The 27186-nt window shown below is 50.8% G+C and overlaps 3 protein-coding genes across 3 annotated transcripts; all 3 read right to left on the minus strand.

Annotated features, from left to right (window-relative positions):
- Positions 1 to 1311: 1311 nt before the first annotated feature.
- Positions 1312 to 3868, minus strand: GDF1 (growth differentiation factor 1). Its single transcript, XM_009678518.2, has 2 exons — positions 3449 to 3868; positions 1312 to 2290 (listed from the first exon to the last, which is right to left on the minus strand). The coding sequence occupies exons 1-2, from the start codon at positions 3732 to 3734 to the stop codon at positions 1455 to 1457; spliced, it is 1122 nt and encodes a 373-aa protein (XP_009676813.1). The 5' UTR covers positions 3735 to 3868; the 3' UTR covers positions 1312 to 1454.
- Positions 3869 to 5932: 2064 nt separating this feature from the next.
- On the minus strand, positions 5933 to 19004 carry CERS1 (ceramide synthase 1). Its single transcript, XM_068920190.1, has 7 exons — positions 18771 to 19004; positions 10066 to 10225; positions 9326 to 9506; positions 8821 to 8982; positions 7740 to 7887; positions 6620 to 6768; positions 5933 to 6110 (listed from the first exon to the last, which is right to left on the minus strand). The coding sequence occupies exons 1-7, from the start codon at positions 18972 to 18974 to the stop codon at positions 6068 to 6070; spliced, it is 1047 nt and encodes a 348-aa protein (XP_068776291.1). The 5' UTR covers positions 18975 to 19004; the 3' UTR covers positions 5933 to 6067.
- A 2450-nt stretch (positions 19005 to 21454) lies between these two features.
- COPE (COPI coat complex subunit epsilon) lies at positions 21455 to 27161 on the minus strand. The gene is made up of 10 exons (XM_068920399.1): positions 26934 to 27161; positions 26575 to 26637; positions 26050 to 26150; positions 25695 to 25847; positions 25150 to 25203; positions 24552 to 24633; positions 23211 to 23366; positions 22861 to 22929; positions 22326 to 22400; positions 21455 to 21808 (listed from the first exon to the last, which is right to left on the minus strand). Exons 1-10 carry the CDS (start codon positions 27057 to 27059, stop codon positions 21761 to 21763), a joined length of 927 nt encoding a protein of 308 aa, XP_068776500.1. The 5' UTR covers positions 27060 to 27161; the 3' UTR covers positions 21455 to 21760.
- Positions 27162 to 27186: the final 25 nt, after the last annotated feature.

The following is a 27186-nucleotide window of genomic DNA, read 5'->3' on the forward strand; positions in this document are numbered from 1 at the left end:
CTGATCTGCTATCTTTTATTAACAGCATTAAACAGACTTAGTTAAGAGCCTGTCCACACTATTGCAACAGACTAGGGAACACAGCCAACAACTGCAGCTTTGACCTCAAGTCTGGGGGGGGGAAAAAAAAAAAAAAAAACACCCAAGCTCAACAGAAAAATTCCAAAAAAAAAAAAAAAACCTAAAACCCTGCCCCCTCCTCCCCCCCAAGATGGGCACCCACATTAATGCAGTGCCTGAATTAACAGGGCCGTGACACTGCTGCGGGGAGCTGCGCCTGCCGGCTGTGCAGTGGCATGGGGGGCCGGGGGGGGGGGGGGGGCTGCGGTTGGACCACGGACCTGGTCTCATCGTGTCTCTAATGAGGTAAATTACTACTGCAGCTCACAGCAGCCCAGGAGGGACCTAGCTGCCACTGACTCAACAGCCGCAGCCCTCTGCTACGCAGCACTGCAGCGGGCGCACATCCAGCTGCCACAGCCCTGGGGATGGGGCTGGTTGTCAGGCAAAAAAAACCTCCACAGGTAACATCAGGTTGGACAGACGTGATGGCTGGCGCTAAAAGCCGCTTAGCACCTCTGACCTGAGTATACTGCTGTGTGCTTCCCCCCCCCCCCCCCCCAAAAAGCTACCACACACATTTTAAAAAAAAAAAAAAAAAAAAAAAAAAAAAAGCTGAGGCTAGAGTTGCCAGAGTAAAAGCCACCACCACCACTCTCGTACCTGCGCTATAAGAAGGGATTCAGTCACGGCAACGCCACAGTGACGCGGCTCCTGCGGTGACAACATACCTCTTCTCGCAGTGGGGCCAAGCTGCCGCATCGCTGCCTCCTCGCTCTCCCACAGCTCTGCCCTTCCATGCGGGCACCTGAGCAGCAAGGCAGACCCACCAGGAGCATTAAAAAAAGCAATTCCTTTTTTGCTGTGGGAAAGCAGCAGCATTTAGCCAAAAAAAAAAAAAAGCCGAGCAGCAAACCAAGCCAAGCTGCTCCTCTGCAGCAGAGGGTGCCTTGCTCCCTGAGCAGCGCAGGCGTCGCGCAGGGCACCCGCAGCAGCTCCACTAGGCTCTGGCCTGGGCACGAGGGGGGAGCTGGGATTCACAAACCAGTGCCACCATCGCCTGCAAAGAGTGGACGAGCAGACGATCGGTGTCGGACTTGATCATAATCCCTACGTGCCCGAGCTGGCTACAGCAGTCAGCCTCTTGGCGGACCAAGCACCCAGGTATTAAATCACATGTCCAAACTCAGTAATGCTCGCTTAGTGCCAGATCGCCTCTCTGGATGCAAACGGAGAACAGCAGTCCAGGGAGGAGCTCTGGCCCTTGCTGCAGCAATAGGAAAGTCCCTAAACACCAGCGCAGAGGGGATTTACCGCCTTTGGATTTGTTCTATCAGCCATTCAACAGTGTTTCATACAGGCCCCAATGCACACCCACCCACACAGGCCCTCCACTATCTGCAGCCACACTCATCCACCACCATGTCCTCATAGTGCCTCAGCACCACGTTGTCATTGTTATCGTAGTAGAGGATGGAGATGGGGGACAGCCTGACGGGGACACAGCAAGGCTGGGGGGTACCCTCGGGGTCCAGCGAGTGCACCATGGTTTGGAGGATGGCATGGTTGGTGCTGTTCAGCTCAGCAGTCAGCGGGAAGGGACACTCTCCAAGGCAGTAATTAGCCAGGTAGCCCTGGGGGGCGATGATCCAGTTCTCCCAGCCAACGTCGCTGAAGCTGATGTAGAGGCGCCTGGGCTTGCAGAGGTTGCTTGGTGTGACAGGGGTGTAGTAAGCGCTTCTCTTCCTCCGGGAGGCCTTGCATTGCTGCTGACTGAGGGTCACCACCAGGAGAGAGGTATCCAGGAAGGAGTCGATGCTGGCACAGAGGCTCTGCAGCCCCTTGCTCGCCAGGGCTGATGCACCATCTCTGCCGCCCACCGAGATCTCCAAGATCAAGCCCAGATTCTTGCTGTAAGTTCGCCAGTCCTTTGCCACCCCGCTCAGGTTGAAGAGAAGAGACTTGTGCAGCTGGGCGAAGGACTGCTCTACCAGCAGCTTTTGGCTGTACTCGTGGGAGGGCATCTCCCGCAGGGACATCTGGGAGGTTTGGTACAGCCTCAACTCAAAGACCTGGCCCTGGCTGGAGGTGTGGTAGGAGTTGTGGCTGAATTTGATCTCTAGCTGAGCCATCGTCAAGCGCTCGCCCTCCTCAAGCACAGAGAGATTAAAGTACAGACGCTTCTGCAGGCACAGCAATGTCTGGGGCTGCCTGTTATGAATGAAGTGGCCTGACAAAGAAGGAAAAATAGAGGTGGTGGTGGTGTTTGAATCCCATTACGCTGAGCGGGATCAGCCTCCCAGGGCTCCAAGCTAAGCTCTTGGCTGCACAGCAAGAGGAAGATGGGACTGGACAGAGCTGGGCATCCAAACGCGCCTGCAGCTGTTGGACCAAGATGACAATGTCGCAGCGTGGACTATCCACTCAATGGCACAGCCTTCAGAGAGGCCTGGAGGCACGCTGCTAGTCCAGGCTCTAGCCTGTGTCACCGAGATGCTAAAGTAATACTAGCACAGCTTCGCCTCTTGCTGCTGCAATCACAGCCTCGCAGACAGGGCAGTAATACTCCTCCAGAAACTACTTAACATCTTGGCGCATTATTTTTCCCCCAGTAAATATCTCCTCCCCAGGACAGGGTGGATTTGGGGGTACCTGCCATTTGGGATGGGGTGGAAAGAAAGGCAAATAGCAGCAAAGAGAAGAGAAAGGTAAGCAGCCCTTTTAAGTCAGACCTAAAATTCCATTGGAAACCTTGAATCACAAGTGAGGTGAGCTCAGTCTCTAGACACAGAGGACACTGACCAAACAGTTCCCACATAACCGGGAATGGCTTAGAGATGCCACAGGCTGAAACAGCCAGATACGCCACGTGGTCAGTCAGGGGCATGAGGACAAAAAGGATGAGGGGGCACAGCTGAGCAGCTCCATCCCCATCCAAAGCCGAGTGCCTGGGTGATCCCAGTTCTCCTCGCTGCACCCACACAGTCCTGGCGGATGGAGCAGCTGCGTTACCAGCGCCCCGGGGAGGAGTCACAGCTCCGCCACTGCAAGCCAGAAACCAAACCGGTCACCTAGGATTAAACCAACATCTCTGAACTGCATTAGGTGACTCCCAGCTGGCCAGGTGCCTTGCACAGCTCTGCACACACTTCCTTGCCTACCGACTCATTTCTAAATTGGAAATAAGCATCTACAGCATCCCAAGGGACTGGAGTTAACACATCAATGATTTCTCTTGGGGACCAATTCTGGCCACTGCCCTGTTGTCCCCCAGCCTCTCTCCTACCTACACGCCACAGGTAGGAAAGGAAGGACTGGAGCAATAGCTCCCAGTGCAGAGAGTAGAGGGGCTTCCAAAGGCAAGACCTAAATCATGGCATTTCTGTACCTTGGTCAGCGAAGACACGGATGATGTTTCCAGGGACATTAAATTCCTCCACCCTACAAGCATCCTCCAGGCCTTTGTTTGTAGAAGGAGATGTCTTTCTGTTCTGGAAGATCCGCCAGAGCACAGATGGCACAGGAACAGGGGTTTTGGGGCTGGGTTTGGTGCTCAGACCCAGGGATTTTAACAGTAAACTTTCCTGCAAACTTAAATCCATCCCCAGAATCACACTAAGGAGAGCCCAGGCAAGGCCAGCTCTGAAGCTGGCACATACAGAGAGAGGCCACATTGCTCAGCTTTCCTTCCCGGTAGACAAAGAGCAGAGCTGTGCTGGGGACCAGCTCTCGAGGGGACTGAAGACAGGGGCTAGGGGGGTGTTGATTACCTGATTGGAGCCTTTGATCTGATTAGTGCTCAATTAGCACAGAGGGATTCCCAGGATTGGGCAGAGGGTGTGAACAGCCCCTCCAGCCTCCTGGGGCCTGTTAACCCTTTGAGGCTGCTGTGTGCGTGTTGGAGGGCAGGTCCCCCTCCTCCCGCAGAGCTCTTACAGTCTCTACCTCATCTCAACACCATCAAGGTCCAACAAAGTCCCTGTTGACGGGAAAAAGGCTGTTCTCCTTCCATATACAAAGCTGCCAGCAACTTGAGCACTGGTCCCAGTGCCCTAGGGAGAAAGGTGGACCTTATGGACATCCCACTGAGATAGATCCACAGGGAGTCGCTTTGATCAGGGTCTCGCTGCCACCCCCCAAATCAGCTTTTTCAAACCTGTTATTTGCATCCCAGCATCTGACACTTCTCTCTAAATGCTGACAACTTCCAGCGCTTCAAATCTTCATACTCTCCTCTTCAGCTCGCTCCCTCACATGCCGCCTTGCCCAAAAGACAGGCAGCCCTGGGGCCAGCCCCTATTGTGCAGAAAGCCATCAGCACACAAACCCCCCGCACAGGATCCCCCGGTCCAGCTGCTCTGGCAGAGGAGCTGCAACAAGCCCCAGGGCCTCCCGGTTTGCACGGTCCCTTTCTAGTCATCACAGCAAACCTGATGGCAGCACATCTGCTGTTACACACGCACACATTCACACGCATTGCTGTCCAAGGAGTTACTCAGTCTGGGCAAGCCGATAACGGGAAATTCAGTTTACCCATACACGTGCTGACTAGCTACCGCTGTCACCCCAACTTGGCACCATCGCTGCCCCTACTCTGCTATGATTGAGCAGAAAGAAGCCTGGGGATATTAGCTTCCACGTCCCTCACGCTACAAATCCATCTTGAGAGTCAAAGAACTAAAACACTGAGATAGCCGAACATTGCAGGTACCCCTCTGAAACCCTGCTATGGGGTTACAAGTAAGAAGGTGACAGATCCTGTCACAGTTTGGGATGGTTTCCATCAGTCAAAGTGACACTTTGATTTTTGTTTATCAAAAAACTTTCTCTGTGGCTCACATAATGGGCCTGGAGTCAAATCAACATGAGAGACAAAACAGAAAAACAATTAACCACCCTCTGATGCTTGGAATTAATGCCATGAATTCCCCCTCATGGCCTATTGTCCCTGCTTGGGAGGGACCTCTGCTTCCCAGGGAGCACACAGGAGCTGTGGGTACTGGTCCTGCAAGAGGAAAGCAATGGGGTGAGCTCAGTCTGAGGGGCTGTAAAATCCACGGGGCTTCCCAGCTAAACAGCACACCACCTGGCTCAGCCTCAGGGACCCTGCAAGGCTCAGGGCTGGCACTGCCTGGAAAACCAACCAACGTAGCGGAGACTCCTTGTTCTTTACTTTAGCAAGCAGAAATTGCTGAGCGAGAGTCTGGAGTCCCCTCGTCAGGGGGCCCTGCAGGATGTGTTCCTAGGACTGGCTTTTTAAGCAAATATAAGACTAACACAAGCATTTTAAGCAAATTAATGTCCCAGCCTTCATCCTGGAGGGCAGGAGGCTGGAATAACGTGCCAGGACTGGGTTTCCAGGCAGGGACCTGCACGTGGGAATTGTGCCATGCACTGTGGCCTCCAGATATATGTGGGTAGCTCTGTATCAGTGACCCCTCACGAGCTGTGAGGCTCCAAGGTGAACTGCATCACATCTCCTTTAGTCCCAGCTTAGCAGCTAGAGCAGAGCTGGCTTTGGGCTCCCCTTGCCTGGGATGGTGTTGCCAACAAAGGGGAGGACATTTTCCTCCCCAGTTTGAAGGTGGGTCAAAGGACCCTTCAGGGCTGCTGAGACAGGGTCCGTGGGGAAATCCAACAAAGATGGGGGATATCACAAAGGGACTGAGAATAGCTGAGGGATGGGGTGGAAGAGGAAACGCCAGGGGACCTAAAGCCAGCTCCAAATCCTACCTGGACCACGTTAGCAAAGCCATCAGCCTCCCAGCTGAACCAGCACCAACTGGTTACAAAAAGCACATCAGCATCAGGCGAAGCCTGGTCACAGGCAAGCCCCAGGAGGGGCCTGTTACTGTCAGTGGCATCTCTTCCCCGGCTCCAGGCAGGGGACGAAGGGGTATCAGGGGCATGTTCTCCTTGTGCCTTTCATTTGCTGGGTTTGAGTGAGGGTCCTGGGTCAGTCTCCAGATCCAGCCAGGCTGCCCAGGCTGCAGCAACTGCGCTTTCCTTACAACCGCTTGTCTTTTATAAGTCCGTTCTTCAGGTGCATCCTGTGAAAGACAGCACAGCAGAAAATGAGCCTTGGTCTCTGAACTGATTCTCCTTTTGTTACTTTCACAAACTACTACTGAAGTCAGATCTGTCCCGACAGGTTCATGCAGATGATTTGAGCCTGGTCCCCAGCCAGCCACATCTGCCTGTGGGTTCCAGCATCTCGCCAGACTTTGTGCCCATCACATCAAACGCAGATGCTGCTCAGAGAGAGCAGCCCCCAGTAATGCACAACAGCCAGTCCTATACTGTGAGCAGGGGAAGGGATGGGTAAGGGTTCATTGAACAGAAAAATAGATGGACACACCAGAATGCCTAAGGATGGAGAGATACAAAGTTCTTCCGGATCCCTGCAACAATTGTTTACGCTCTGTGTCAAAGGATCCTGCTCTTGTGTTTTCCAGCCCAGTGTTGGGTCCTTTGACAGCTGCTCATGGGCCTCACAGGTCTGGCAGCACCCTTTCCCCCAGCCCATGGGTGCTGTACGTGCTTCCTCTCCCCCACGCACCCTTCTTTCAGAGCACTGGGCAGCTGGAGTTCACCCTCTTTCTTCTTGGTCATTACTGTTTTCTTGCTGTCTTCCACGTCGTACTCACGCATATCATTCACCTCTTGCATCTGCCCTGTCAGCACCTTGGCCACAAACAGGATGATGTACTATGGGGGGAGAGAGAACATCAGTCACAGCCCTCCAGGCCCAGAGCCATTCCACTAACCTGCTCGCTCCCATTTGCTAATCAGGGCCTTTCTTTGCTGTCCTCAACCCCAAAAATGACAGCTCCCTTACAGACTGGCAACCTTTGGCACCCATGGGTGCAAAGAGGTGTCACCTCCTGCCCTGAGATGTGGCTGACAACTCACAGCAGCGGAAGGAAGCACAAGATATGTCCATCCCTGCAAGGGGCAGGAGTGCAAGGCAGGATAAAGGCTATTCCACATCTATTTAGCAGGAGGAAGAGTTCCCTCTTAGCCTCTCTGAGGCTCTTTATCCTCAAATCTTTTTCCTAGAGAGGCAGCTTTTCTTTTCAGCAAAAGATCTCCACTTCAACTTGAGGCAGAGGTGGCTACAAGACTTGGGGCTAACAAGGGGGACAGAGGGACAGGGCCAAGCACGCAGCCAGGGCTGGACTGAGCCAGACGGGAACTAAATAGCACAAGCTGCTGCAACTACCCTTAGTCGATTTACTCCCTGCAGGCTGATGAACTCAGATGTCACCCAGCTCTGCCTGGAGTTGAGCTTGCTGGTGTGAACCCTGCAAGTCCACCCTTCTCATCCTTCTCCCCAGAGCTTTGGGGGATGCCAGCACATTTACGCCCTTATCAGGTTCCAGCCTACCCTGACTGAAGGAATCCCCCTGGGGACGGCACTGCTGACTGCTGTTGTCACTCCCTTCTCGTGGATCCCCGGGGTGCGAGACAGTTGGAATTCCAGCCCAGAGGAACCCCTCCGGGCACTGACACTGGTTTCCCTTCTCTCCCCTCAACCCACCCCCAGTCCTCCCAGACCTCCTCCCTCCCAGCACAGTCTCCCCAGCTGTCCCCAGGACAGGCAGGCAGCAGGCACTGTGCAGGAACAGCTGAGGAGGGCAGAAGTTAGCGTAGGGGTTGCTGAACACCTCTGCACTCACCAGAAACCAGTAGATGTTCATCAGAGTGAGGATGAAGAGCAGAGCATTGAAGAAGAAGTAGAAGGGGATGTTAGGGACCGACTGGAGGCTGGAGTGGCAGGTGGCATAGAGCACCTTGAGGGGGAACCAGTAGAGACGGAACCAGAACCTGCCAGGGCAGAGAGAGCACAGTGGGTTTAACGGCCCACGGAGATCCCTGGGGAGGCATGGGACCCAGCGTGGCATCCCCCAGGCACAACCTCGCGTCTCTGGGCAACCCTTGCCAGCTCTCCTTGCATCTGGCAGTCCCTGCTCTTGGCATCTGACTCGGGTTTGAAGGCCCGGTTCTAGACAGGACTTTGTACAGGCCCTGTGAAAGGGTAGCTAATGAAGGGAGAATACCATTACTAATGGGAAGAAAAGACTTGGCACCAGAGGCAGGACAGAGAAAGGGCCTTCTCAGAATAGAGAGGCAGGTTTACAATGCAGAGATTATCTCAACTGGAGGGGGGGCAGCAGAGAAACATAGCTGGAAGGCCTTCTTAGCCCTCCACATCCCTAGTCTATCATGACAAGCCTTCCTTGCTCTCCTCCCCCTCAAATCTGTGGTTCTCATTGCTTTTCAGAGCAGGCTGCAGAGAAGGAAGGAGGATACAAAGGGACACATCAGGAGTGACAACCTGCGAGTTACTCATCCCTGTTCTTCATCTGTCTCTCTAGCCTTCCCCCAAGAGGGACAGCAAGGCTGGAATCTGGGACAGAATCACGTCCTGTTTCCTTCTTGCAAAAATGCTTTTTACTGCTAAAACCAAACGAGTGGGAAAATGGAAACAGCTCCTCCTCCCCTGGGGTCATTTGTCATGCTGCAAGCGAGATTTCACAGGCACTTCTGTGGTGACAGACGGCAAAGTGACTACAGAAGGATTCCAAGCCCAGCATGGGGTCAGGCACTGCAGGAACCTCTTCCCAAACAGTTTATAGAAACGGCTTGTTCCCATGCACACAAAACCAGCAGGCTGTACCCCGGGGCACCAGGGGAACTGCAAAAGCTGGCAAGGATGGTTGGAAGTGGGATCAGGGCCAGGCAGGCAGACAAACTCACCAGCTGACGCTGAAGGTGAGGCAGCCAATGTTGGAGATGATGTCATTGAGTCGATGATAAACTCCCCCCCGGTGCTTGAAGTACACATTGAGCTTAGTGAATTCCAGCTGCACATCATTGACATCATGCAGAAAGAGCACAAGGATGCCCACGTTGTGGTACCTGCAGGGAAAAGGGGACCAGAGAGGGACACGTGTGGGGCAGGGGGGTCACGCACCCAGTGCACATGGCCCGTCACTTCAGGAACAGACAGACTCTGTGACTAATCCAGACAAATAGGTCGGCACAGCGCAGTGTGGCAACGTGCTGAAGGGGACTGCAGTGATAGCGTTGAGTCAGGATTAGCTCTAGGCAGGGGAGAAGCCACACCAACCCAGTAGGAGTCCTGCCGGCAAACGTGCACAAGCGGATGCGGGCATGGAAAGGCTGCAGCCTTTGCTGCACGTCGGCCCACATCTGGCGAGAGCACAGTGCAGAGGGGCCGTGTCACAGGCAGGGTCCTCACCTGAAAGCATAGGAGAAGGCAATGAGGGTCAGTGTGACCACGTGGTGGAGAAGCATGACAACTGAGTCCTTGCGCCATGTGTCCATGTAGGCGGTGGCATAAATGGAGTGTCCGTAGAAGCTGGACTGCAACAGGTAGGCGATGGCGATGTCCGTGGGCACATCCATGCCCTTCTTCCAGTCTGGGGTGGGACAAAGATCCCTGGGTGACCCAGAGCCATAAGCACAGGGCCTCCTTCAGCATTGGAGGCACAGGAGTACAAACAGCACAGAGCAAGTGGCAGCCAGAGCTGCTCCAAGCAGCCCTCAGGGTTCAGCTGTGCTCGCGCTCCAGCTCCCTTTCAGCACCTCACAGAAATAAAGGAGGCAAAGGCTGAAAGAGAACCCAGGAGTCCTGGCTCCCAAGGCCTGCCCTTGGCATTAGATCTGCTCCCCCTCCTAGATCTATGAAAGAAGCCTCACCTTACAGTCTCCCCTACTTTAACTACCCAGTCCCATTCCCCTCTACAGCTAAAGGCAGATGCCAGACACCCCAGCCCCTACCCATGCCAACCACTAGGTGACACTCTCTCTGTAATTAAATGAATGGAGATGGCCAGTTGTGCCCTTTCTGTACCCATAGCATCACAGAAAAGGCAATCTGGTTCTCTCATCTCAACTCCAGTTCACTTGTTCAGCTCAGATGTTCTATGAACCTGGGCATCCTAATCCAAACCCACTTCTCCCTCGTTCTTACCGTACCGTAAAAGACAGATGGCGGGTCATAGAAGAAAGTATACTCGGTGAAGAAGAGTAGGTAGATGCCATATGACCAGGATAACGTGTAGAAAAGCAGCTTCCAGGCGCTCTCAGGCATCTTGGCAGCATCTTTGGGCTGCAAGTTACACCACTCCCCGAAGGGCTGCAAGGAGAGGGGAGAAGCACCATCACACACGGCAGGACAGGCTCTGGGGAGCCCAGGGCAGCGTTCACCATGAGAAAGGATCTCTGAGGGACACGAGCACGCGCAGTACACTGCCAGACTGGGCACAAACTCACAGTGCAGATCATAGAGGTCCTCAGCAAAATGATATGGACAGTCCTGAAACTTGTACGGGAACTGCAGCTGGAAAGATGGGTTTGACGTTTTCCTTCTTTTTATAACAACTGATCTCCCTTCGTAAAAAGAGGGACAGGAAGGGAATTTTTCTGGCCTTCTTTGCATCCCGAATAAGGAGGAGGAAGAGGTTTTTTGCCCTGCCTGAAGCAGGGCAAAACACAAGGCTACAGATCCCATCTACTCGGCCTTGGCCACAATGGCGCCTCCATCATCCTTGCTCCAGGAGTGGAGCTGACCACAGCTGGCTTTGGCAGAATAGAGTCAATAACAAATACATTAAGATCAAGTCCTATCTGTACTAGGAAACCCAGAAGAGGAAGCTGTAATGTGACCACCCTGCATGTATGAGCTTTGCGGCACTGCCAGCTCTGAGAAAAGAGCCTTTCAACTGATGAAGCAAAGGCTTTGCAGAGTCCTAGACATGGCTACTGCTGCTCCACTAACTGCCATGTCACAAGTCTCCCCTGCAATGGGCAACCAGTGCTGGAGGGAGGCCGGCTTTGCAGGTAACAGGTAGGTAAAGGCTGGGGCACTGAGTCCAAGCACCTGTTCTCTCATGCAGCTCTTCTAGCTGACCAGTGCTGAAATGCTGCTGGATTTTCCTTCCTGTGGTTTACAGAGCTTCTCCTACCATTTGGGGCTCACAGATATAAGAGGCAAAGCCTCCTTGAACATGGCCAAAGTGAGGAAAGGGAGGATGAGCAGTTCTGCAGATTGCTCACACAAAGAACGAAACTTTCTTGCTCCGAGTTCCCCATGCTCTCGAGGGCGATGAATAACACATAGCTCTTCCAACACTCATGCTGTGCAACGGCAAGAAAGACGGGCCACCAAGGCCAGGGACGCCTGAGAAATCCTAGCAAAAGCAAAGCCACAGCATTGAACAGCATCAGCTCCCTGGGAATAAAATTGAACAGCTAAGGCTCTCCTTCATGCCAGATTGTGAAATGTCTGAAGGAAGAACGATGCTGCAGCCAGTGCTTGTCCTCAGCTCAGCTGGAGCTTTGGGCACCGGCGTTCTCCCTCCACTGGCAGCTGAGCAACACCAGGCAGCTTTTCTGCTTCTCATCACGAGAGTGACAGAGCCATATCAGCCCGGCAGCCCAGGCAACCTCTGCAACCCCAGGCCACGGCTGTGGGGGAGCAGTCAACACGAGAGAGCGTGGCTCAAGGTCCGGAGGGAATCGTCACTGCCTGAAACGCAGATAATGCCCCAAGGCCCGGGGCTGAGAGCTCACCAGAGAGAGGCCAGATAAGCTTGAGATGAAAACAAAATGCCTGCAAAGTAACCATACCCTGCCCCAGCTCAGCACTTTCCGAGGCTAACACTTGGCTCCTCGATGCTCAAAGGCTATAATAAGGCCCCAGCTGTCCCGGGGCTGTGGCTGGCCTGGCTTTTAGCCCCTCCCTGTGTCAGATTTGCGAAGGGCTCCACTCCCAGCACTGTCCCAGTCTGAAAGTGCTTTGTTCTAAGCTCTGAATTTCCCAGCAGTGGTCAGGCCTGGAAGCACCAGCCCTATAAAGCCCTGCCAAGTTGTCTAAGACCCCTCCAGCTAAAGAGGCACAGCTCCAGCCTCCCCCCACACATCTTGCATTCAGGGCACGGCAGTCCTCGTCCAGACCAGGAACACACTGCTGGCAAGGTTTGTTCCAACAGAAGCCATGGCAGAAAAAAAAGAGGAAGAAGCTCTAAGGGTGAATAAATAATGCAGAGGCAGAAAGTCCCGAGTCCAGAGGCATGAGTTATTCGTAACTCCATAAAGTGGAGCACAGAAGCAGCTCAGAGATGGCAACAGCTCACCATGCTACCATGAGACCAAGCTGGAGACCAAGGGCCACCAAGAGGTGATTTCTCAACCTCTCACCAGTCCTGTCCTCTTCAGCTGGAGCTGCATTTAGGATGCTGAGCTCAGCCTAAATAAGCCAAGTCATTTGTCACTTCTCTGTGCCTCAGTTCCCTACCTGCAAAAGGGGAAGGACACCACGTTTCTACCCCAGGCAAGCAGAGCTGACGATGGGGACCATCATCTGTGGGGCAAGCAAGCATTACTGAGACAATTTGTGTTTTACAGACGCTCAGACCCTCAGCAGAATTGCAGTGGTGCAGCAAGTTGCCACAAGTCTCCGGTCATGGCCTGGTGGTGAACAGCCCACTTCTGGCATGGCAGCAGTTCACAGTCCAGAGTAAAAGTAAAACCCATGGAGGGCTATTCTGACTTGTGGCGACTAACGAACCCACAGATTTTAACCCTCTCTGCATACATAGCTAGTGGCAGGCCCTGAGCAGAGCCTTCCTTCTCCATTAAATAGTTATGAAGCATCTCAGACTCTACCCTGAGTGCTGTGCAGAAATGAGAGCTGGCACAGGAGCAGTCCCCACAGCTTGAAGGGCTGGAGGATAAACAGCATCTTCCAGAAAGCTGACCCACGCAGAAGGCTGGGGGATGAATGATTGTCCCCAGGTCACTCAGGACGCCCAGATGAAACCTGGGACTGCTTGCACAGGGAGGCGCCAGCTGCCAAGGCACACAGGCACCCACCCTGACAAAGCCCAGAGCAAGGGGAGAAACCAGCCCACGCTGTGCTGTGTTCGTGGCCTCCTTCTCCCCTATAGGGGGAGATAGGCATGATGGAGGATGTCCTCCCAGCTGCTGTTTCCATGGCAACAGTGCAGAGATGCCTGTTGCTAAGGGTGACGAGTGCGCAGGAACAGCAGATCTGGCTCAGGCTGAAAGAGCCAAAAGGCTCCTCGCCAGTGATGTAATGGGGCTTCACTTAAAGGGCCACTGGCTCTTTCTCCCTCCTCCCCTTGCCCCCACCGGATTGTTAACAGACATCTTCTGATTCACCTTTAAAATTAACTGGAAATAGGGTCTGAGGAATGCAACCGTTCCCACACACTGCCTTGTGCAACTTGCAGGGCTGGGGAGAGAATGAGCAAAGCAGCGGGCGAGAGTGCACCGCAAGAGCAGCTTGAAACTGGAAAGAGAAACCAAATGGAAACCATCGCTGCCCACAGTTCTGCTAAAGTGTCAAAAAAATACTCTTAGCAAAAAGCAAACACATGCACACACTCCCTTTTTACAGCCTGCAGCACTAGAGGAAAGCAGTCTGTCCTCTTAAATCCACAAGCAGCTGAAGAAGCAGAACACAAGTCCTTCCAGCAAGGCCAGGCAGACCAGCCGTGACAGGTTGTGAATTGAGGCTTGTTACAAAGGAATTGTATCCCCCCAGACAGCCTCCCATCTCTTCTGCCACCTCTCCAGCCTAGAGACCAGAGACTAGCCAAATCCCAGCCGCGCTGGGTCTGGCTTCTGGGCACAAAGAGTTCCCCAGAGGAACACAAAGGAACGGCTGGCACGTAGCATCCTCAGCCCCAGGAACTGGCAGCTTCACATCAGCTCTTCCTCAATGCAGATGACAATGATGAGCAAGCAGAACTCTAATTCAAAACCTGGCCAGCTTCTGCCCCTTCCATGGCAGTGGCGCAGCTCCCCTGCAACCTGGTCTGCACCTTTGCAAAGTTGCGATGGTGCCTCTCCGCCCCAAGGGACAACGTCCCCTCCACATCCAGCCTGGACACCGCTCTTAGACCTGCTGCTACCCCCTACCCACATCAGGGCACAGAGCCGGCTGAAGGAAAGACCCAGTAAAGTGTCATATTTCTCTAAACACAAAGAGAAGAGTCTCCTGGGGCCTGCAAGCCCAAGAGCAGCAGCTGTCACCCCAGTACGAAAGAGGAATGAACTGAGCACAGCATGAAGAACTCCAGCTCTCTCACGGCTCCATCCCTACACCAAATATGGAGCCTCTCAGTGCCTCAGTTTCTCTACCTGTACCGGCTAAGACACTGGGAATCTATGTTAGGCTCTAGGTAACAGTTTCTAGATAAACATATAGAAAAAGACATCATGACACTTGCAACAAACCAACAGACATTTTTTCTTCCTTGCTGTCTCCGAGAGCAGTAAGATTTATCCATAAGAGAGAAGAGCCATAGAAGACACTCTTCGGAGGCCATACACAGCTGCCAACAGGGTGCTGCGGGGGTTGAATAACCTTCTCATGCCTGAATGCTGACACAACGGCTCAGGGAAAGCAGCCCCCGCTCCGAGATGCAGCAACACAGTTTCATTCCCTGGGTGAAGAAAGGGCCCATTGTTGTGGCTTCCTCTCCTCGAGTTTTCAGGGTTTGTGCTTTAAACCCTGGGTAGAGCACAACCAGACAAGCTGGGGAGATGGCAGTGCATTTGAGCCTTCCCCCACCGTTGGCCACAGTTGGTGTCTTTTGCTCACAGCAGAAGCAGCAGAGACTGCTTCGGGTCTCGGGTGGTGGGTTTTGGGGCCAGCGTTCCCACAGACTGATAATTACCCCCAAGGCACGCTCCTAGCTCTGGGGCTTGGAAAAATAAGTCTTGACAATACTGTAGGGTGGAGAAAACTTACATAAGTCACTGAAAGGGGTAACAGAGACCATGGCTTTCCAGCTTCAGTATGTTTCCTGGGGCTATACTGATCACCTACCTAGAAACTCTGCTTTCCAGAGCACACTTTCCAGTTTACACAGCATTTTTCCTTGCAGAGAACACTGCAATGTCCTACAAATTTCAACACCACCAAGAGAGCAATCTGGCTAGTGTGTGGGCCAAAAATGGAAAACACTTACCAGCTGCAGAGAAAAGCCAGATAGCCACTAAGGACAGAGGTGGTATCTGACAAACATCATCAGGTTAAGAGGCAAAACTATCTGACAAGAAGACTTGTCAGCTCCCAGCAGCGCAGCAAAGATGGCTCAGGGTAGTTGAGGGCTGCAAGGTGTCTGCCTAGGCTTGCCACAGCTATTCTGGACCAGCTTTGCGCATGAATCCAGGAGCACTCTCAGTTTTATCTATTCAAGTTCACTGCGCAGCCCAAGACCTGCTTGGAAAAGGAGACTGCTAGCGCAGGCTTGCTGAGCTCCAGGCGCTTCACCCAGTCTTTCCCAAGGAGAGATGCCTGGTCCTGTTCCAACTATGCTTGGCCTAGACAATTCTAGACTCAGCTACTCTCCAGGATGTTTAACTAACGCAGAACTGAGAGATGCTCAGATTGCTGCTTTTTAATCAAACTCCTTAGAGTCTGGCTGCCACCACTCCCTGCATGGGGAGGACACCAAGGGCAGTGGCTTTCAGAGACCAATGGAGCACAGACACTAACCACAGCAGGACAGGGGCACACAAATATAGGAGAAGGCTTAGAGAGAAGGGAACCGTTGCCTAGACCTGGCTTGACCTTTTTCACTTCTGAAGGTGGGCGGCAGCTCCCATGAGATGATATAATCACATGTGTTGTGAGTATCACTCAAGTTCACACACTCGGAAATCAAGGGGACAAAGAGCAGAGAAAAACTCAAAGGTAAGAACCCAAGGAGGAAAGACATGTCCCTCAGACCTGTACAGGGAAACCTGTACCCCCAGTACAGCTGACCTCAAGGGCCTTCCCTATCCAGTAATTCACATTTGCTCAGCTAAGCGAGATCTTTTCTATGCAGAAACAAGTTCCTTTCTGTATTCAAACCAAGTGAGGATTCTATGAAAAAGAGGCAACAGACCCAAAATTATCTTTGTTCTAAGGATCACTGGAAAAGCTATGTCTAGTGCACAGTTACAAACCCAGCACTTATAACAGGTAACGTCAACGATTTCAATAGGAATTGAAATCGCCAAACCCCTCCCATTACACGCACAGTCTCTACCACTTCATCTAACCAACTGTGAGACAATTTGTGACAAAGCTGTTGCAGGATAAACGTTGCTGCAGTGGTCCCAGAAAAAGAATGAACAACCTAGATTCTGTCTTCTCACTACCACTGACAAAAAATGGGACAATTCAGATAATATAGGGAGAGGTACGTTGCTTTAAGGCACTTGTTTCACACAGAAGCAGTCATGGTCAGAGCTAAGCAAGGTGCACTTTATGCTCCAAGCTTCAAGGCCTTGCGGTAAGAGTCACTTCCTCTTCAGATGCAGAGAATTACAATCCAAGCAGCAAGATCTATTATTTATAACTAACATGCAGGAAGGTGTCATTCTCGGGACACTGAATGAATTCATTTTATAAGCATGAGTGCTTCAGTTCTTGGACAGAACATTAAGGAATTCAAAATGAGGAAGGACCCTCTTTGAGTCTATACTGGGAAGCAAAGGGTCTTGAGCGTGGGAGAAGTTTTGTTCCCAGGTTAAACAAGAGGTTTTTCTTTATACTTTCCTCCTCCCTGAGTGATGGAACGTTTTACTCTGCTGCTGAATGACCCACTCCTCTCCTACCTGCACAAGAGCCATGCAATAAAAACCGATTTCTTAAAAACTACTAATGCTTTTAGGGGAAAGCCACAACCTCCAGCTTTTCACATGGCAAGTCCAGCAGAATAAACAGAGGAAGTTTCAGATGCTAAAGTAATAATAACATTTAAAAAATAGTCTCCTCTCCCTGCTGCTACCCCCTCCACCTATCTGCTGGGAGGAAACTGATGCTATCACACTGTCACTTAGCATCTCATCACTACAACACACTCAGGTTTAGCCACAAGAACCAGCTCCGATCAACTCTCCTCATTCTTCTGCAATTACAATCGTGACCCATTTCTCCAAGGGAATTATACTTCAGCGTCAGTAAAAGTTGCCAAGCGTCCTCCAAGGGCACTCTGTGGACTCCACAGCACTCCAAAGAGTTTTTTTCACCCTCTGATCAGTGTGCACTCTGTAAAGACGAGCCATGCCTCGCACAAGGAGAAATTGGAGCACAAAGGAAATTACCTCCCATCTGTTACAGTACCTCCAACCTCATTCAGACCAGAGCCAGAATTTCCAGGTGCTGTATGCTGCCCATCAGTAGCTACACGCAGACAGATACAGGTACTAAGGACACGTTCAGTTCTACATAAAAAGCCAGCACATTACTATTGAAGCCTTCCTTGCCTGCATGCCGTTTTAGCAGCTTCAGATGACTCCAGAGGCCTTGGACTGGAACTTTGGACAGGACAAGCACCACCTCACGTTACCAGAATAAGCAAGGACAATTCTGAACAGCAAAGGTAGAGCCACTTCAAAGACAGGCCTTGGCAGCCAGTAGGGCAGAGAGAGGAAAGCAGTAATTTCCGATAGCTTCCTTTTCACTGTACTGTACTGTGAAGCTGTAGTAATTAAGCTACCAGTAGCTCTGGTAGCTCTGTGAAACAGCCTTGAAGGGAGCAGTTTCTCCAGGAAACAAGGCCTGTCCCATGTAGACGCAGAGAACCACACATGCTCCTGTAGCTACTCAAGGCCATGTGCCACCATACGCCTGGGTAGGTGAGAAAAGGGTTGTCTCTGTACCTCTGAGAGGACTGTCACCTGACCCAAAAGACAGCACCTCCATTGCTTTTGCCTTTCAAGTCCTATCAAGGCCAAGGTAAATTGCATAGCAAAGTCTACGGCACCTCTCTAGAAAGGTAGCGTGGGAGAAATCCCCTCTGCCAGGACTGAGCCATCCGAAAGGTCTCATTTCTTTATGAATGCTTTTCACTGCAAGAAATTAATGAAGCTGTTCTTCACTATCAGGGAAGTCCTGCTCATCCTGTCCCTTACAAAGCAGCAGTTTAACAGGGAGGGGACAAATGGCCAGCAAACCCTTTCAGAGGCTGTGACTGATTGTCGGATGCTAGCATCCCTGCATCCCCCATGTTCTGAAGAAGGTCAGCCCAGCACTGCAGTACAGCAGCTATCCCCACGCCAACCCTTCTACCACCGCACCAGGGAAGGGAAAGCAGCAAAGGACATCTTTCTTGCAAACTGCAGACGACACACAGAAATGCAGCCCTCTCCCTCCTCCATGCACACCCCGTGCAACCTGGCCCCATACAAGAAATAACCCCCAAACCTCCCCTGGGGATGCATCCCCAGGGGAAGGGGAGCGAGCTCTCCCATGCATTGAGGCCCCCTGCTTTCCCGGGATGCAGCCCAGAGAGAAAAAGAACGCAATCTCCTGTCACACGAGATTCCCGGACCGCCTAGGATGCAGTCCCGGGGTAAAGGGGATGAGATCAGCAATGCAATGAGACCCCCGGCCCTCTTGGACTACAGCCCAGGGGAAGGGGGATGATGTCTCCCACGCAAAAAGACCCCCCCGGGATGCAGCCCCGGGGGAAAGGGGACAAGACCTCCCATACAACGCGACCCTCGGCCCTCCCGGACAGCGACCCCGGGTGAACAGGGATGACAGCTCCCGTGCAACGAGACCTCCCGGCACGCAGCCCCGGATGAAGGAGGCCGAGCTCTCCCGGGCAACAGGGCCCCCCTGCTCCGCGGCCCCCCCGGCGGCGCAGACTGACCCGAAAGAGGCGCCGGGAGGCAGCGCGGCGCAGCGCGGTCCAGCCCAGGGCGCAGAGCCCGCAGAGCAGCACCTCGCCCCAGCCCAGGTGCGCGTTCTCGGCCCAGGTCCGCCGCGACAGCTCCCAGCCGCAGTCGCCGCAGCCCCGCACGGCCGCCGCCAAGCTGCCGTAGCCGCGCCGCAGCAGCTGCCCGTAGCCCGGCATGGGCTCGGGCTCCGGGGGCGCCGGCCCGGGCATGGCGCTCCCCGCCGCGGCGCGCTCACCGTCGCCGCCGCCCGCCCATGGCCCCGCCGGCCGCCGCCGCCGCTGTCACCGGCAGCGCGCAGACTCCGGCCGGGGCGGGCGCCGGCGTCGCGCCACCCCCCCCCCCCCCCCCCCGCCGTTACCGGGTCCGAGGAGCCGCCCCCCAGCGCCCGGCGGCGAAGGCAGCATGCCCGGAGAAGCATCAGCTAATTGGGTGCCAGTTAATCAGCAAAAAAAAAAAAAAAAAAAAAAAACCCACACCACACTCGCTGAATGAAGTTATGCGGGAGTTTCTTAAACAAGAAACAATGCAATTACTCTCTTCAACTATGAGCCATGACAATAGCCTGGAATCGCTCCAGTAGCGAGAACCAGAGACAAAAACTAGTATTTTACTATCAAACGAAGACAATTAATGATACAACAGTGGAAAACAGCAGTGCCTGCCAAGGTACAGCCCTTGGGTGGCCGTGAGGGCTGGAAGCTACCCACAGAGCTCTGGTGCTATTGTCCAGCAGGGAGAGAGAAGAGAGACTTGTACATGTTCAAAACCACGTTCAAAGCCCCTAACAAAACATTCATCCTTTAACAGTTTGGGTTTGATATGCAAACAGAAAAAAACTCCTCCAGATCCTTCTCTTTTCCACAGATCTCTGCAAAGCAGGAAGATTTACCCCTTGCTTATACAGGGGCCAACAAGGTATTTCAGTGCAAAGAAGTCCGTGTGTTTTGCTTTTACCCCCACAGCTACACTTCTGCACCTGTTCCAAATAAGTGACAGCAGGCTCTAGGATAAGGAGATGCACCTGAGGACAGGCAAGCACATACTTCAGGAGGTGGTAACCCCAGCTGAGAAAGACTTTACTAAATACCCACTCCAAAAGGCATGCAGCTTGCACTCCTGCCAGCTGCCAGTCCATAAAAGAATACAAATCTCATTATGGGCATGTTTAAAAATCAAAAGCAATACATTCATAGTCACATACAGATAGTCAAAACACAAATGCAGACATCTCTTTTGCTAGGAGTAGCATGAGTGTAAGATGAAGATCCTCCTGAAATACTGAAACTTAAAAGTTTTCTTATGCTATGGCACAACAAGAACCTCAGACCAAAGGCACTGGAGTAGCAGTAGTACTCAGCTTCCACCGTGGAGGGACAAATGGAGTTCAGTTGTGCCCCAAAGCACCAAAACTATCAGCTAAATGGCAGCTCTGAGATTCTTATCAGTAGAGACAGGAGAAGAAAACAAAACAAAACAAAACATAGGCACTCAAGAATAGAAAACCCATCTATGGAATTGTAACTTGAACCAGCTTGATAGGGAAAGAGAAAATATAATTGAGCTTTATGCCACTTAAAAGTCATTGCTCTGATCACAGCTGCTTTGGGGAGAGCCATTTTGCCTTCAAGGTCTCTGGATCTTCTCTAATTGGTCTGGGACATCAGTGAGAAAAAACACAAACTCATTCCTCTTGGAGGTCTGAACAACATGTTCCTCTATTTTCACATTGACAGCCCTGGCTCCTACTATGCCACTTGCATTTATTGTTTACATTTTTAAGTCAATTTATCATGGCCCATCAAGTGGGTAATGGCTGAACTGAAAACACAAGCCCCTTTCACATCTCCCTCAGACAGCTCTACAAAGGAAACATTCATTCAAGACTGGACCATGAATAACCCCTCATTGAAAATAGCTGCTTGCTAAACAAGCCAAGGAAAGAGACAATAAGCCCTTTCAGAGCAATCACAGCCGAGGTGGGCACAAAGGAAACGCCAGTTGGACACATTTACAGTGTAGTATAAACCTCTCTTCTCCCCCTCCCCAAACACAATTCAAAAGATTAATATTAGAGTTCAGAAGGTCTCAACTGAGGGTTCCACTTGGACAGCTGCTCTTTGCATTTCTGATATGACACAATTGTTCAAAATAGACAGCAGTCTGAAACGGTGTACAGGAGTCAAAGGCTACAGAAAAATACATTTACATGAAGTTGTATCACATATGTTCCAGGACACACCAGGTTCAACAGCTGTTACACTTCTCACAAGTGCCTGGGGGCAAGTGCACTTTCACATGTACTGCAGGATGTACTTTGTTAAGGGAAGATCTCCTGTTTTCCTGCTTCCAGGACATGAGCTACTGGATTTTACCACCTTAAGATCATGGCTGATCCTACTTTGGGGAAGCTCTCCCTCTTGCCAGCAGTATCCCCGTACAGCCATGCATCCTTTCTACAGAGGATGCTGAAGTTAATGGAAGGGTCACCAGTCAGACTGAAACAGCCGTAACTCAGGATTCACCTGTGTACTGAAGGTAGATGCTTACAGTTAACCTTCGTATTCTTCCCACAAGTATATCCTCAGTGCATATGACAGGGCTCAGTCACAGAGAGGAATTACTTGAATTCCAGAATGCAAATTAAGGGCCACACAGATCCAGAAAAGGCTTTATTAGGAATGTTTAAGGTACAGTGTTGCATACTCTTGATCCGCACTGTATTTTAAACAGAGTTCAGGACCCAACTAAGTCAGAACACAGGCTTTTCAGCTACCAAATTCAAGTGGCTACAAGTTATATGCAAGATTAGCATTGGCTCCCTGCATTGCGAGACCCCACCATGCTGAAGTAAGCCAGACCGACTTGCAGAGGGAATTTTTTCCATGTTGCCAAAGAGGCTTTGCGCATCACCCCCAGTTCCCAAGGTACCGTAGAGCAGATCCGCAGCCTCCTTCCCTTCTCCTCATGCGCTGGGGGCATACTGCATGACTAGCCGGTCAAAATCATTCTCCTCCAAATCAAAAACAAAAATAAAATGAGCAAATCTTGAACTTAACTGCAAATTTAATGAAACCTGCACTACCACTGAGCCAAGAGAACACAATCACATCTCATTAAGGTATAAGGAATTCGAAGAAGCAAGATGGCCTATATCAAGTTGTTCAAGTTTTTCCATTTGTTCCATTTTCCTTTCTCTATCATCCTTACCTTCCTGTTCCCTCCCAAAATTCTCTTTTAGAAGGATGTCCCTCCTATTTAAGTTTATCTGATGGTAGCGAACTTCTGACCCAGACTAAGAATCCACATCTCAGAGCTATTATTTCAAAAATATCACTAGGTTCAGATGCATCACTCCTTTGTTTAACATCTGGCTAATATTTCCCAATATCTCCCATGACATCAGAGAAAGAACATGGACTCGCCCCCCTCAGAACTGCAATCATGTTTACTTAAGAATCCACTTGCCCCATCAGACACCAGTATGAACCCATGATAAATCTGTTTTTATATTAGAAAGTGATTAGTACCTTTGCCTGATACTCCTTTATGAATGGATGATTTTTATGTGCATCTTTCAACTGTGACAAGTAGCGATTTGTTACCTGAAGGGACGAGATCAATTTAAACATTAAGATGCGGAAAACAAGTTTAAAACAAGACACTTCAGTGAACCTATTTTCAGGAGTAAAGATCTAAATTTTCTTAACATACTGAATGCAAACAGCTCCGAATAAAAACAGTAAGACCTGTGGAGAATGTACACTAAAATAGGCCTTAAATAGCAGGTCAAAGATAACAGTCAGTGAAAACCAGGCCCAGAACTCAGGAGCTAATTTTCCACCCAGGACTTCCTCTCAAGTGTACAACAACTGTACTTCCATAAACACTTTATTGAATATTGAAAACACAGGGGGTGGGGCACTGTTAATACCACTCCTGTGGAGAGCACATAAGATCTCAAAACCTAAGCAGAGCTACCAACCAGGAACACACAGCCTGCCCTCCGCAGCAGGAACAGGTTCATCATACTGTGCTTGCTGAGTACAATAAAGTAAGTCTCACCTCTGGTGGTTTGCCCAAGTGCTGCGACAGGACAACAAAGTTAATCAGGGTCTCAGGATGGCCACTGTCCTGAAAACAAAGACAATTATCTGATTCACCTGACTTATCTCTACTGTGACTAGGTGTAACAGCCTGCACAGTGTTGCAAGTGGAAGCCAATCTTACCTGTCACATTCATAACTCACTTTACTGGAGAAGGCAAAGCAGAAGAAAAGGTAGGTATTAACACTGACAACCCTTAGCAATGCTTTCATGAAACAAAACAGTGAAAGTCCTTGCTATTTTTGCTCCGTGTCCTTAACGAAAGACGTTTGAACTCTAGCTAATCTGCCTGGCAAAACAGAAAATACCTTGTCCAGTGCCTCCTGAAGTACCCCCTCTGCATCATCCCACTTGCCCTGAGCCATATAGCAGGCTGCTTGTCCATTAAGTAGGAGGAGGGTGGAGGAGCATTTGTCTGCCATCTCTTGGAAGATGTAATAGGCATCTTGCAACTTCTCACCACCCTGCAAAGGGAGGAAACAGATTAGCTACAGTTCAAAAGAACCACTTCAGATGCTTGAGGTATTAAGGCATTATGACATGAGACCTTGTAACTACATGAAGGTACAGACATCTGGCTTTCCAAAAAGTTCCAGCTTCAGAAAGGTTCTACATGCAGCAGCTTCCACTGGCTAAAACTAAGGTGGGGTCCCTAGTGGAAAGTAAGATCTTAAGGAAAACATAGCCATACGCTATTGTAAGGCAAGGACCATCTGTGAAAGATTTCATAACAAGGCCAAGCGTGTGCTAAAATAGTCTTAGCAGCTTCACAGTAGGTTACTGCATGCATGCTTCGGTCTTGACCAAATTTTAGGAGACTACTTATTTCTAAATACCTGATATCGGGACTGCCAGACAGTATATGTTTTTGGCTGCCCATTTCAAATGCTTAGTTGTAAATAAAATTCTTGCCAGCCAGTGGTGAGCATCAAAAGGCTCAATGGAGAGCAGTAACAAGGTGAAAGGCAAGTTTTTAGCTGTGCAGAGACAGGTTTCCTTGGATGGGAGGGAAGTTAAAGAATAAAAGACCAAAAGTGCCAAACATCTTGCTGAGCAAAGGAAACCAGTGCTGAGGGCAAACGAGGAGCTATGGCAGCTGGTTTTATCACTGAAATTGAGTTTAGCGAGCACTGTCCTGCTATTCCTAGAATCACAAACGTGCTTAAGGACAATCTGCTGTGAGCAGAGAATTACATTTTTGTCTGGAGTTCAATTGCAAGGCCTGGATGCTAGTCGCACTGCAGCTTTCCATTTCACATTATGATGTTTCATGAATTATTTAAACTGTGGTTTAGCTCTGCCCTATGCGAGTTAAAGGCTAAATAGCACACATGAAAAGGCCAACAGTCAAAACAGCCAGGCAGCCTGAAAAGTCAGCTGCAAATATCCTCCGGGTACTTGAAGGAAAAAATACATTTCCATGGTAACAAAGAGAGAGAGAGAAAAAAAAAAAGAAAAAAGTACCCCTCTCCTCCAAAAACAAGACAACCCCCCTTTCCCTCCCCCTCTGCCAAACGACATGCTTCCCTGAAGGCACAACGTGACAAGAGCAATCAGGAATACAACATGGAGTCTTGTGCCAGTGCTGTGCTTCTGGACAACGTTTCCTCAGACGCTGTACACTAGGGACCCCTGTCTAGGCTACTCACTATGGCTAGGTTCACCCAGGCAGTAGCCAGCTGAGTAAGAGTTGCATCTTCGTCCTGCTCCTGCATCTTCTTAAGTTCCTTGCTGCAGAAGCAAAAGTGGGAGCCATGTAACAGAAAGATAATGCATCCTCTGGAGTTCTTTCAGATACAAACAAAAGGCTGCAGTTCCCTCTGTCAACTCTTCTCTCCCTCTAGCAAACAGCCACAGCAACCTGGTAATGTGGCACAAAACCTTTACGATATTTTGCTGAAACAAGTCTGTGGAAGAGTGTTCCCTCCCTGTTTAACTTCCTTTTGGGAAGCTAATAACCCATGACTAGAGACTCAAATCACCCTCTAGCAAAGGCGAAATTAAGTCTAGGAGACAGCTTCTTCCTTTAGCTGTATCCAGCTAGATTATCTCCAAAGTTCTTGCATCATGACGAACAGGAATTTTGCACAGTGCACCCATACCCAGACACAGTTTCTTCTGCCCATTGCATGTGTTAAAGCGCTGCTAGGTGATCCAAATTCTCTTATCAAGGACTTCAAATTTTTTTAAGCCCACTGCAAGAATATTGTTCAGAAACAAAGGGGTGCATACAAGAGGCAAACTTACCGGGCTAGATCAAGCCTGTCGAGCTTCAGAAGAATCTGTATCATCATTGCCATGCTGCAAGGAACAAAGGGAAAGTGATTTTCACAGCTGCGTGCTCTACTGCTCCCTACACTTTGCTTGGGAACCTACTGCATAGGAGACAGATGTATTACCGGAGACTAGGGACAAGTCTCCCTGCAGCGGAAAACCAATAAAGCAGGGAGAACAATCACTGGGACACAGAACAGGGAAGCTTGCTTCTAGCTCCCAAATATTCTGTTGCTGTAACACCATAATGCTCATTTGAGCAACCACGAACAAGTACTGTTCCAAAAAAAAAAAAAAAATCAAATTCTAAAGTTTCACAAAGGTACAATATACTTTCTATTGCAGGACAGGCACCAAGTCACTTACTGCTTGGAAGACAATCCTCAAAACAGTTTCTTAATGGTTTCAAAGCTTTTTAGAGACAAGCCAGATCTCTGCCATTTCTATGGTAACTCTCCCTAGACAACAGAGACTTTGCTAACACACACCTCAATGATGTCATATTGAATTACACTTACCATTCCAAGCTTTCCCCTTGATGTAGAGTGCGCAAAGCGGCATCAGGATTTTTGTCATGGAAATAGATGGAAGCAGCCATCAGCAAGAAAGTAGTGTTAGCTACATCAACACTTTTTGCCATTTTTTTGTCCAAGTCAGCAACAATTGCATCTCTGTGAAGAGCAGTAGTAAAAATTTGAGCGTTTTATTACTAAATAACGCCAAAAGATTTTACCCCCTAAAATTCTACGTTTTTGAGATTCGTGGCAGAACCACAGACAGCCATAATAAAGATTACACTTCTATTAGAAATTCTCCATAGGAAAATATATTCCCTGACAGTGCGTGAGTGTTATAACTTATTATCAGACTTACCTTTGACCCTCATTTGAAAGATATTGAGCAAACATCCTTACTGCTTGGAGCTCAGGACTAGCATTGGCTTTAATTTCATCCAGGACAACACCATATTTTCTCTGTTGAAGACAAAAAAGAATCTAGAATTTATTCATTTTAAGAACACAAGCAGGAATAGTTTGTTCTGTAAACCTTAGACACCACCCCTCCCCTTCCTATTTTACATCTCCCATCGCACTGTACACAGTCAGATTTCATAACCCTATAAAGAATTATTCCCCCCTCTACACTGTGTTAACAATAAAGAAGTACCTCTCAAAGAGGTCTCATCAGGTTGCACTGACCCTAGACACAACACATCGCGTTCATAACTGCACTACTGCATGTTCCGTGTCTGTTCCAGCGGACGTTACGTTCCAACACTGAAGGAGGAATTACTAGAAATTGCACGGCACTGAATTTGCAGGACTCAGATTCACAAGTTCTGGATTCCAGCCCCACAGTAACGCTAGACTACTGCATATGCAGCATTTGTAACCTCACCTGGGCAATGTAGGCTCGGAATAAGAAAACATCCCTCTCCACCTCCTTCTCCGGATTAGACGGCTGACGGGACGACAAAAAAGACCTTTCTCAGCAACCCGTGCAGCCATAACCCGAGCCCTGAGCAGCGCAGTCCCACACGGACGGCCCCGCCAGGCTGCACCGTGGGACGAGACCCCCACACCGGGGGCGGGGGGCGCTGCAGGAGAGGAGAGACGCTAGCGGCAGCGCAGACAGCCTGCGGCGAGGCGAGGCGAGGCGAGGGGCTCCGGGGAGAGGGCGGCTGAGGGGAGGCCGGGCCCGGGGGAGAGGAGCCGGGGGGACACATGGCGCCAGGGCCCCCTCTAGGCCACCCCTACCTTGACCCGCTGCGCCTCGTTGATGGCGGCCTGGTAGGCACCGATGTAGAAGTTGTTCTTTACGTCGAAGAGCTCGTCCGCATCGCCGCCCTGGCCGGCAGGGCCCGCGCCCCCCCCGGCCGCCATTTCCCTCCCCTCAGACACGTCTCCGGAAGCAGCTGGGCCGCGAGGGCTGCCGGGAGCTAGCGTCACAGGACGCTCCTCTCCCCCCAACCAATGGGCGTGCCGGGGGCGATGACGCCAGAGCGGGCGC

This window comes from Struthio camelus, chromosome 26 (genome assembly GCF_040807025.1).
Source record: "Struthio camelus isolate bStrCam1 chromosome 26, bStrCam1.hap1, whole genome shotgun sequence".
In the NCBI taxonomy this organism is placed as follows: domain Eukaryota; kingdom Metazoa; phylum Chordata; class Aves; order Struthioniformes; family Struthionidae; genus Struthio; species Struthio camelus.

What these genes read in the sequence shown, in the direction of transcription:
- GDF1 (XM_009678518.2), bottom strand. Translation starts at nt 3,734, where the DNA reads ATGTGGCCTCTCTCTGTATGTGCCAGCTTCAGAGCTGGCCTTGCCTGG. An exon ending in CCGTGTCTTCGCTGACCAAG is followed by an intron (nt 2,291 to 3,448) that starts GTACAGAAATGC and finishes CTTCTTTGTCAG; the next exon opens with GCCACTTCATTCATAACAGG.
- CERS1 (XM_068920190.1), bottom strand. Translation starts at nt 18,974, where the DNA reads ATGCCGGGCTACGGGCAGCTGCTGCGGCGCGGCTACGGCAGCTTGGCG. An exon ending in GCCTTCTCCTATGCTTTCAG is followed by an intron (nt 8,983 to 9,325) that starts GTGAGGACCCTG and finishes TTTTCCCTGCAG; the next exon opens with GTACCACAACGTGGGCATCC. An exon ending in TGAACATCTACTGGTTTCTG is followed by an intron (nt 6,769 to 7,739) that starts GTGAGTGCAGAG and finishes CTCCCCCCATAG; the next exon opens with TACATCATCCTGTTTGTGGC.
- COPE (XM_068920399.1), bottom strand. Translation starts at nt 27,059, where the DNA reads ATGGCGGCCGGGGGGGGCGCGGGCCCTGCCGGCCAGGGCGGCGATGCG. An exon ending in GACAGGCTTGATCTAGCCCG is followed by an intron (nt 24,634 to 25,149) that starts GTAAGTTTGCCT and finishes TTGCTTCTGCAG; the next exon opens with CAAGGAACTTAAGAAGATGC. An exon ending in TTCAGGAGGCACTGGACAAG is followed by an intron (nt 22,930 to 23,210) that starts GTATTTTCTGTT and finishes CTTTGTTTTCAG; the next exon opens with GACAGTGGCCATCCTGAGAC.